Source organism: Suricata suricatta, chromosome 6 (assembly GCF_006229205.1).
Source record: "Suricata suricatta isolate VVHF042 chromosome 6, meerkat_22Aug2017_6uvM2_HiC, whole genome shotgun sequence".
NCBI lineage: Eukaryota > Metazoa > Chordata > Mammalia > Carnivora > Herpestidae > Suricata > Suricata suricatta.
This window is the reverse complement of record NC_043705.1, coordinates 97460389-97472066: the sequence shown is the minus strand read 5'-3', so window position 1 is coordinate 97472066 and position 11678 is coordinate 97460389. Positions and strand designations below refer to the sequence as shown.

At 36.1% G+C, this 11678-nt stretch overlaps 1 protein-coding gene across 2 annotated transcripts in view; it reads left to right on the top strand.

The window, feature by feature from the left end:
• The first annotated feature begins 1733 nt into the window (after positions 1 to 1733).
• GABRA1 (gamma-aminobutyric acid type A receptor alpha1 subunit) overlaps positions 1734 to 11678 on the top strand; it is a 61028-nt gene continuing 51083 nt past the window's right edge. Inside the window, exons 1-3 of one of the 2 annotated variants that reach the window (XM_029942908.1) lie at positions 1734 to 2286; positions 4585 to 4673; positions 8065 to 8177. In XM_029942908.1, coding sequence (XP_029798768.1) covers positions 4600 to 4673; positions 8065 to 8177 — 187 coding nt within the window. In that variant the 5' untranslated portion in view covers positions 1734 to 2286; positions 4585 to 4599. Of the gene's footprint in view, positions 2287 to 4450; positions 4470 to 4584; positions 4674 to 8064; positions 8178 to 11678 lie in introns of those variants that run through there. The other variant, XM_029942907.1, reaches the window with a different exon arrangement.

Sequence of the window (11678 nt, the reverse complement as noted above, 5' to 3'; positions counted from 1 at the left end):
TAGGATATAAAGTTATTCCCATTTTGCAGAGCAGAGTAGAAGAGTAGAAGGGGCTGTGACAATTTTATCAGGAAGGGGAAAGAAAGATGAAACGATTACATTTCTGGGACTATCAGTCTTTGCTGAATCAAAACATAACTATGGAATTGTATTATACATTGTTAGCTAAGAAAATAGTGTTTTCTAATTGTTAACCCAGAATTTCAAAACCTACTAAAGTGAGAACTGCTCAATCAATAAATGAATTAATGGATAAGCACATAAATAAATTTAAAAAATTGAGTGATATCGTATAGGGAAGCTATGGTGATCATCAAAGGATATCTTTAGGAATACATTGACCATTGTGTCTGAACAGAGGAAGCAACATAAGATGATCTTCAAATCTCTCTTCCTTGAAGATTTATTTCTAAAATCATTTCCCAGTAATATTTCCCTTTCAAAACTGAAGATAACCAAGCCTGATTCTGAAGGTGGTCTTCAGTTTTATATTCCCGATCATCTCAATCACCTGTCTTAAATTGTAACCATGTAAGCTGATTGCATTGCAGCACATGGTCAAGGAACACTTGTAGAATCATAAAGCCATGAGTAGTATAGACTGACCTTTTAGGGTTTTTCTTCCCTCGGCCAAGAAAAACCCTAAAAGGTCAGTCTATACTACTCATGGCTTTATGATGTCTGCCCCTATCCAAATGTCTCCCTTGCTCAAGTCTTCTAGGACAAAAATGGCTAGGGAGCTCATCAAAGTTCACCTTACTCACCAGAAGCATTACATGGAGGCACCCCACCTTTTCAGCACCTCCTGTCTAGTTGGGCGCAAGGGCTGACGGGACAGTTTCCAGAATTTCAGGTCATTTCAGAAAGCACTCCCAGGAAGACGCTACCCGTCTCCTCTCAGCTACAAACACCCATTCACAAAATCCGAAGAGAGAACTACAGTCTCCCCTAGTTCCTTGGAGATTTAGTTAAACTGATGTTGGAACACACCCCCCTTCCCTAAGTGTATAATTACTCGTGGGTGGAGAGCTACCAGGGAGAGTAATAGAAGAGGGCGCGGGGGGGGGGGGGGGAGTAGAAGCCGGTTTGTCCTGACTTCTAAAAATCTTGTTAATGTTCTCTCCTCCCCTTCTCCCATTTTCCTAATCCAGAGAATGATGGAGTTCGAGGCAAGGGAACGATTCCGGAAATGGAGATATGACTCCCAAATCTAGAAATGATCTGGGTGATTTATTTAAAGTTAAATACTCCTCGCTCCGGGAACCCAGCACAATTCTTATTTAAAGAAGCTTGTGTTTGCTCCTACATAACGTAAACAGACAAACAGTTGCCTCCAGAGACTGAAAACCCGGTTCCGGAGCGCGTTTCTTGCTGTCCTCTAAGATAGAGACCAAGGTGGGGTGGAAAGCGCTCACAACTGTGAAAGTGCGAGAGCCTCGAGAAACCCGGTGGCCGATTCCCTCCTGGACAGAACTCTTCCCCGCCATCCCTCACCACTCGTGACTCTGCAAGACACGGGGACTCAGACATGTGTGTGGGAGAGCGTGCGAGGGAGGCAGGCGAGAGGACCGCGGCTGCCCACATGTGCAGCCCTGCAGCGCCCTGCATTCATTCACATGCACGCAGTGGCTGAATCTTTGACCAAAGCTGGACTAGTTATACTGATCAGCTATCTTTTTTTTTTTTTAATAGGCACACCTTAGAACAGTGTTCATGAATTGAAAGTGTGAAAAGGTTCAGAGGGGAGTCCCTATGCCTCTAAGCCTTTGTACCCTTTCCTCCCTCATTTCTGCTCCCCACCAAAACGGGAAAGCTTGCACCAGATTGTGGAAGGATTTGAGTCTGCAGCCAGAGAGAAGGGGATTAGGGCTAGTGCGATGCAAGTTAAATTGTGCTGCATATAAAAAATGGGCGGATTGGTCTCCAGATCCAGAGGCTGGTACCACCTTCCTTTCTAAAATAAAATCTCTCTGGCATGAAGTCACCGCCTATTTCACATCCGGTTTGCCCTGGGACGTATTACTACTGTCTTGGTAAAGAGAAATCTTTTGTTGTATAGCTGCAGATCGGATACCGGGAAGCAAATTTCGGTGTGAAATCTTCAGCAAAGGAGCACGCAGAGTCCATGATGGCTCAGACCGAGTGAGTGAGCGGCCGCGCGAGGACGCCCCTCCGCTCCCGGCGCGCCGGGACTCGCGGACTCGCGCTGGCTCCGGGCTCGCAGCGATTTTCTCTCGCACACTTTTCCCGGGTCTTGAGCGATCCTGTGCCCAGAGGGGGCCCGAGGTAAGTGCGGCTTCGGACCGCTACACGCGCAGCTTTGAACGTGGCTTTTCCTAGCTGGAGAGACGGGAATGCAAGAGAAAAAAAGAGAAAGAGGGAACAGGACAAGAGCCTGATCCCATAGCAGGTAGAAACAACGAATGTTTTTCTTTCAGGGTGAAAACCGCAGCGATATAGAAGCATTTTCCCCCCTTCTCGGTACCTCTTCTTTTCTTTCCCTCTTTTCTTAGGCTGATATGAATTTATTCCACGGGGTGAGTGGTGACATGTTGTTTTGCTTTTTTTCCCCCCCAAGAGGGAGCTGGGATGAGGTGGGGAGGGGCTTTGGGGGGTATCTTCTAAAGTTAAGATGCTGGGACAGAAAACCTGTGTTAATGTTCCATCCTTGGGAAGGCACTCTCTCATTCTGGCTGCAAAAATGCCTCTTTTCTCCTTCCCGGTGGACACTGCTAAAATGCCCTATGGTGTAGGGGTCTCTGGTTCTGAACACGAAAAACTCAACTTACCATTTGATATAGGTGGCATGGGATATAGGTGTTTAGAGGGTGTGCGTTTGGCAAGGGGGAGGTTGAAGGTGGAAAAGGGTAAGGAGGCAGCTTAGCATTTCTTTTAAACTATTATGTTTGTATTTGCAAGAAACTTTCTTGCTCAACAACTCAAGTGCCATGATAGGTTTGTTTTCCTCTTTAAAATGCCAGGGGAGGACAAAAAGCTATGGTATCTTGCCGTGAGTTTTGTTTTGTTTCATTTACCCCTTCAGGAATCACCTTTTTAATTTTTAATTTTTATAAAGACCAGAAATTATTAATGGATAAGAGAAGTTATTTTTCTTCATAACAGATGTTGAAGATTAATGCAAAGATGAATTATAACTGTGCAATTTAGATGCAATATTTTAACATAATGATATTTATCCAATATTTCTTGTCATCTGTGCCAAAACCAGTGACTAAATTAAGTAGAAACTATGAAGCTCACAGCTCTTATCTCTAGATCTAGACCATTTCACACTAAACACATTAATTATGTTTCATTGCTTACATGGCTGTTTGTAATGGTTTTTACTGATATAAACGATCCCCAAGAGTGTGGAAAGCATTTGTGTAGATGTACTTAAAGGCATACCACATTAAACTATATAGAGTGCTTAATGAAAAACATGCTTTAAAAGACATTAATCACTCACTATACTGAGTATAGATTCAGGGAAGTGCTAATAAATACCTTTATCATTTCTCATGTTATGGTTGCCATTAATTGTAGCAAATTAAATAAAGTGTTACCACATCTGCTTCTTACCCAGGTAGTGCACTGATTTTTAAAAATCATGTCCACAAATAGATCCTAGTTTTTCAAAATTCTTTAAGCTTTCCATACTCCTCCTTTCCTCCAGCATCCCACTATCAAGTCTAAAATTCGACAATCAGATGGTGATTGATTGCAGTTTACCTAAGAGGGAAAAAAGATTCCCTTATTCATGCAAAGCAAAGCACTCTAGTTCCCATCTGTCTGAGATGAAACATTTTCTGGCAGCAACCTGGCAGAATTCAAGAGGGCTTAAGAGATATGTGTGGGCATGTTTGTATGTGTTTATGTGAGTGCGGTTTGTGTGTCTGAGAGAGATCAGCACATGGCCTGACTGTAAAGTGTGTCCTTTAGCCTCACAGAAGCATCAGTGAGCATATTTAACAAGGCAATCACAGGCAGAGAACATAAGCACGACTTCGGCATTCAACAGTGTGTTTCTTATGTTGTTGTTTTTTTTAAGATAAATACAGTTGTTTCTGAAACCAAGATAAATTCAGAATTGAAAAATGAATTCAGTCATTGAAGCATATTAACCTACCCCATTTCAGCTCCTAAGCATGTTCTTGCCGTTATAGACACCAGCTTAAAAATTTCAATGCACAGTTCAGGCGTGGAAACTCAAAGCAGAAAGGTCAACATTCTCTGATGATAAACAACAAGAAGAGAGTAATTCAAACTGTATTGGAAATATAAAACCTAGAGGGAAAAAAACTCACAGTTTCCATGTTGAGCAGTATTGTCACCTGAAAGCATATCAACTTGTATTCTTTTACAGGAGAAATTAAGGCACTGATATATTTCTGAATGGAGAAATGGAAGGGAAAGTGGAGAATGGATGGTCCAGGTTTCCATTGCTTCCAATGAGGTGTCATATCCCAGTGAGGTCATTTCCTGACTTCAAAGCATTCATCTGAACTGCCTCAGTCAGCCCTAGTGGTTATAACCTGATGTTTCTTGCAAGAGACATTGATCTCTACTTGTTCTACTTTTCAGCTGCACAAGCCCGCGATGAAGAAAAGTCCGGGTCTCTCTGAATATCTTTGGGCCTGGACCCTCCTTCTGAGCACATTGACTGGAAGAAGGTGGGGGCACTTTATTTTAAATCTGCATGAGAATTTCTGTAACTTTTCATTTATTCTTTCAGGGGGAAGAAAATTGTCCTTGGATGAATTCATGACTCAGGGAATTCAAAAAACTTAACTGCAATAAAATTCCAACTAAGAATAAAGAAGAGCAGTATGAAAAAATAACCATCTTATTTGCGTGATAGTTCGAATACACTTAACATGCTTTTTTAAAGGAATGTATTCATTCAACATTTAAATCTTAAATTGAACTTTTTACTGTTCAGTTGTAACTGAACAAAATAAATGGTTTCCTAATTCATTGAAAAAAGTTACTCCAATTAATATCTGTGTGCTATGTGAGTTGATTCTCCAACAAGACAATTTCTAGCCAGTTGTAAAGATCATAGAGTAACTTGTGACTATATGAAAGTGGGAAGTTTAAAATAATATTTGTAATTTGAAAGTCATACTTCTCCACAAATGCATGTGCATATTCTGTTTTGAAACCATCATTTGTATAATCAATTAAGGCAGAATATACCAAACAAATATTTGAGAACATTAAGTAAAATTGAACTTCTCTATTTAAGTGTAACTACTATGGACACAAATAATGATAAAAATTTAATAATGTGCTTAACCATATTCAAAATATTTGCTAATGATCAAATCAAGGATATAAACATATTATAGAAGCAATGACGTAAATGACCAAAGAACCAAGAAGAACGAAAGATTCTTCTTTATCTGCTTTTATATTTCTTTCTATATATGGGCCAGTCCTGTGGCCCATAAGCAAGTCTTAGACATATTATAAACACCTAAGATTCTTCAAAATGTCATGGAAAGTGAACGCTCATGAATTAAGGCAGAGAGAAGGACTAGTCTGGAAAGATATGAATTTAGGATGATTTTTTGAATTGGGAAGTTGTTTGTTTTTATTTTTTGCTATTGTGTGTGATAAATAATGACTACCAGATGAAGAGGGGATTCACTATTACCAGATGACTCTTAATCTGAGGAGTTGAATGTTCTTCATTGCTTTTGAAAAATTATAAGAAGTGTTACTATTGTAATGACCTGTAGGTGGAGTTAGTGCACAGTGTTTTATTATATAGTGGTTCATATGGAATCAAAATCAGGTACTGAAAATGACATTTCTTTTCAAATTGTATTTTCAGTTTAGGAAAACTTACATTGGCATAAGCGTTTAAGAGCAATAAACAGTCTTGATCTTTATCCTGGGGTTATTTTCTGACAATTACAATGGAATATGGTAAATTAGAAGTAGAGATAAAGAATAACCTGATTAGAAAAATCACATGAAATAAAGATTACTATTCCAGTTGGGATAGCAGAATTAGTTTTCTGGGAGGGAGGGAAAAGTCTCTTTTGGCATTTGTATTTCAATGAATACAGTTGCTGGCAATGACATTTATAAGATAAAACCAGAGATAAAAACACTTCCTGAATTTGGTATAAGCTTAAACACACACACACACACACACACACACACACACAAAATGCAGGAAAAGGTAATAGACAACTGCATATTCTGGGAATCCTATCAACAATCTAACTGTGCTCTATCACGTCATTCCATCTCATATTTTCCCCTTCTTACTTCGCTGCTTTCTTAGACTCCTTGATCAGGCCCTCTTCACAACTTAAAGTGTACTAGCATTTCTTTTCCACCTTTATCAAGATGACCTTCCAATATCCTTGAAAGATGCATGCATGGTAGTTCGTTTGTGATGAGTTTTTATAAATAATTGCATTCAGACAACTATTTTTGCTTTATTGGAGTTATCTACTAATGAGACATCCTGGAAGACACAGAGCTCAGTGAAAATTTGATTTAAAAAACTAGTAAGATGTTTAATTTTGCCAAAGGAGAGTAAACTCTTCATCTGTATGATAGTAATGTTGAATTAAGGAGAATGAAAAATTGTTTCATAGAGGTGCATTTCATATATTTAATATCATAAAGGGCTTTTAGTTATTAACTTTATTACACTAAAATTTTATCAGAAAATGGCTATTGAATTTTGCCAATATAAATTAGTTACCTTTTTAAAAACAGTGTTTGTTTTTGAAATGATACTTTGATTATATTTGTTGTTCTGCTCAAATAAGTGGATCCTGGTTTTACATGTTACTAATTTTTTTTTTACATTGAGCAGTAATAAAAACACACAAGAGTGAAGCCAAAAGCATATTAAGTTGAAAGTATAAAAGTGATATTTTTGTGACATGCTTTAGTTTACACTCTGCATTCATTTTTCTTTTATTCAAGGTCAGAGCTATTATTGAAATATATCAGTAAGTGTGATCCACCTTAAGATAGAAAACTCTTCTCTCAAAGGATTTTGGTGGTGTCATCCTAATCATTACATAAAATATGATTCAATGAGCATAAATGATAATGTGACTGATATAAGAAATACACAATATTTGAACTGTGGTCACTATGTGGTTGAAACTCAAAGATTAATGGTAAGGGGTAAGAACTGTACTTGTAACTGAAAAGATTTAAATAGAAACAATTACTCCAGTATAGAAAAATAGAATTAAAGTTTTAGACTAAAAGTTGAAGAAAACTGAGTTCGAGTTTAAGCTCTGCTCACAAATAGCTGTGTTTTCTTAAACAAAATGCTAATCCCACACTACAGTTTAGTGAACCATAAATTAAGAATATTGGAACATGTCTTTTACAAGATATCTTTTACTTTTAAGACAGAAATGACAAAAATTCAATTAGAGGTTTGAATGGACACATTATAAAAATTGGTTCATAGACCTTAGGGGAATGGAAATTACACACTGATTTGAAACTATAATTATCCTAAGAAACAAGTTTTAACTATTTGTCTCATCTAAATACCCTGAAAGAACATCAGAAGGACAAAGATAGATATATATAAAGCGGATTGAAGCAAGAATATGTTGGCAGGTGAAATCTTAGACCACTGTACATGTTAATTAAATGAAAACAAAACTATTAATTTGGTAGATCATAAATACAATTTTTAATTTTGGAAGAAGTTTGACAGATATTTTTTTCTGTCTCTAGTATGCATTAACCTTCTTGCTTTCTCAGAGAAAACGCACATTAAGCATTGTATATATGATGAAATTTATATATATAAAGAGAAACACATTTCCTGTAATTTTTGTTCCATATTAGAACTATTAGAATAAAGAGCTTATCATCTGTGAAAAGAAATATGAGGAAATGGTAAAAATTAAAATATCACTTTTTTTAAAATTCCTTTACCAGAAGGAATTTTCAAATTAAGATTCAATAGAAAAGAAGGTAGGAAAATCCAAGAAAGGCTTTATTTGGAGAAAGATTTTAATAAAAATGTATGATTTAGATTAATACCTGCCTTTGTCCTTTTTTCAGCTGTGGACAACCCTCATTACAAGATGAGCTTAAAGACAATACCACAGTCTTTACTAGGATTTTGGACCGACTCCTAGATGGTTATGACAATCGTTTGCGACCAGGATTGGGAGGTGGGTCCCATTGTTGTGTTTTTATTTTAGAGAACAGTATTAAATCATTACTAATGAAGCCTTGCTTTCCTTCTAAATAGTAGAGTAATAAGAATTACAGTATGTAGTTTAATGAACTAATCCTATTTTTAATAGATGGCTCAATGTTAATTCAATTTACTATAGTAGTTCTGTGCACAGACCTATATGTAGTAAAAGGCAGATACAAACTTATGATATTAAAAATGTTACATTTACTTAGCAATCATAATGTTTTCTGTGGAATGACTTTATTATCCAGAGGAAAAATGAAGATAATATTCTGCCTTCCAGCCCAAAGTCTACATCTACTTCATTTGGCATTACTATGTTTGCACAGAATTCAAGTAGATTATCTCTGAGCCTATGCTCTAAACATTTATTTTGGAATATTACATATTGATCCACTATTTTGCATTAGATTAACACCAACTCTGGGCTAAAAGGTGAATGTGATAGATGGTAATTTTTTTAAACATGCATTTGAACTTACGCTTTAATTTTCTGTAGTAAAAATATGTTTTTCTCTGTTTACCAATTAATTGGTTACACTAATGAGTTTCTACTTAGGAAGAAAATAGCACTTAATAATACAATATTTATAAAAATGAGAGTAAATCGTGCCAGATATTACACACTTATTTGAATAACCTTTGAATAAGATAATCAACCAATCTTATTTAGTTAAACAAAGACTAATGAAGCCAAAACAAAATATTGATCTCAGAGTAAAACGAGAGAAGCAAGGAAGCACATTATTGTTTAAAGTCACATAGAGAACCAAGGTGAGAATCTATGATTTTCAGCTATAGCTAATGCTGCGCCTTCTCTGAAGCATTTGTTAGCAACTATTTAATAGCAATATTTAAATTACAGTTAAGTGGTAATATTACCACTTAAAGTCATCTTTTCTTCACTTAGATAGCCAACATATACAAATAAGAAGAAGCTTAAGAATACAAATTTTGATTTTAAAACAGAATAGTAGCCTGGATTTAGAGTCTATTTTTTAATATGTTGGATAATGTAATCACATGGATGGGGATCATGGTTCTGTTTTGAGGCTGCCAAATGCCATCAGTGTCTCAGAGGTTTCAGAGGAGCTGCTGTGTCAAAGACACAACTCACACATATCTCAGAGGTTACCAGGTATTTTTTCTTGTCAATTTTAAACAACAGTCTTGGACATGCTGTGCAAATTCCTCAGATGTGAATTCCACCTACTTTTCCTTTTCTGCATTCTTAGGGGAAAAAGTCTTAAGGAACAAATGTATACCATTCAGAAAATGGAGTGCATAACTGTGTATGTAATGTATTGCAATAATGTTTGTGTATATCTAAATGTCTCAATTGGCTTCAGGAAAAGTGTTCTTAAATCATAGAATTTGAAACAAATCACAAAGCTTGCTAGTATGGGGTGAGTATACAAAAAGAAGAAACAAGATAGTGATAGAAGTTTTAAAAAGTAAGACTTTCTAAAGTACTAATGGGCATGCATATGATTCCTTTACTTCCTGTTCCATGATATCTATCCTTACTAAAACAGCAGAATTTTATAATGCATCGAGAAAACATTTTCATTCTGGTTTAGGAAATTCCATTTAATACTTTAACATGTGAATGTAACTAGCCTCTGTAAGTTCTATGTGCAGAATTTTCAGTTTGTTAAAGGATTTTGAATACACACACATTTGCGCGCGCACACACATACACACCCACACACACACCCTTTTAATGGTCAGCCGTGTGGTTGTATTGTATTGTTGTTTGGAGTATAAGTAATAGACCCTGACTGCTCATTGACATTTAATTATATATCATAAATGTATATGTTAACTCTTTAATCAAATATAGCATAAGGAGGAAGCATTTTATCTACTTTTTACTGCACACATGGGTTTTGGAGAGACACAGAACTTGAGGATGTATAAGGTAGACTAAGAATGTGTTGAAAAAATAATTTTCAAGAACTGAGATAATGGTAGATTTGTTAACAGAAACAACTACATTGATTCACATTGCAACATTACTGCTTTGTTAGAATTTACTTTTAATACCTATTTAATGCCTCTAAATAACAAAAATAGACATGCATTTAAAGAACGGAAATCATTGGTAGCCAAATGTAGTCGAGGTATATTCTTTTTAATTGAAATGGATAAAATGTACTATGATAATAGAGAAATCAAGGACTCAAGAAAATTTAAAAGGATGGATGTGCTTTAATCTTTGCTAAAGATGACTTTTCCGATATTTATGATTCCTGGAAACAGTGATTTTAAGGATATGATAGACAAAACAAATTGAAAAACAGCTCAAATTTTTGCTTCTGTTTCTATTTTATATACCATCCTGAAATGCACTGCAATTAAATCTGATAAACTTGAGAGTTATGAGAAAGCTTTAATACTGACTCGCTTAATTTTTGTTAATTTTCTTGGAGTGCAGTTTTTAGCCATAAGGGATATACCAGCATGTGTTTATTACAGGTATCTCCAGAGTCATCAATATTTTTAAGTATATGTTGAAAATGTCTCTCTGTCTTTAGAAAACTACCCCTTAAATATTAAATATAGTTTTTAGATTTTTTTCAAAGACACAATCAGCTACAGAATTAGAAAATATTACCCCCATGATTTCAGGGTGCTATAAGCTGAAATTATTGAATACTTTTTCTCTGTAGTTATTTACTTTCATTTTTTTTTACCATAGATTTGTGCTAAGTATGACATACTTCCAGTAGACCTCCATTGCAAAAATGTACCTTTGTTGTTGGTGTTACATGACCCATTTGCTTCTTTATCTACTCATTTTCACAGATGAGAGGTCCATGTAGAGCAAAACTTGAAAGATTATCATTAGCTTCTGAGAGGGTAAAAGTTTTCTCTTAATAGGTTTATGATCACAACCGAGATAATCTCTTGCAAGAGAAATGGGCCCACTGTCTTCTCTATTAGGACAAAAGTCTGGTTTTATGAAAAGAATAACGTTATGCACAAGGCAGAGTTATTTTATTCTGAATGTCCTTTGAAGGTATAGAAAAGTGATAAGCCGAGACTTGAAACAAATGTAAGAAATTCTTGTATGTGCAAATACACCATGACCTGTTTTTCAGAAGAACGCACTGCCATCCAAAGGTAGAGCAATACTCTTTGGAGATACACATAGTGGATCTAATAACTAAGAAATAAAGTATGTAGCTTGCTTCATCTAGATGATAGAAACCAGTTTGCAGATATTGTTACACTATTTAAAAATCTATCTTTTCAGAGCCCAGAGCAATCCTGAGAAAATGGTAGGGTCACATAAAGAAAGATATCCTGGAAGGGACTGCTTTCCTTCCTTCCTTCCTTCCTTCCTTCCTTCCTTCCTTCCTTCCTTCCTTCCTTCCTTCCTTTTTCCTTCCTTCCCTCCTTCCTTCCTTTCTTCCCTCCTTCCTTCCTTCCCTCCTTCTTCCTTCTCTTCTTTCTTTCTTCCTTTCCT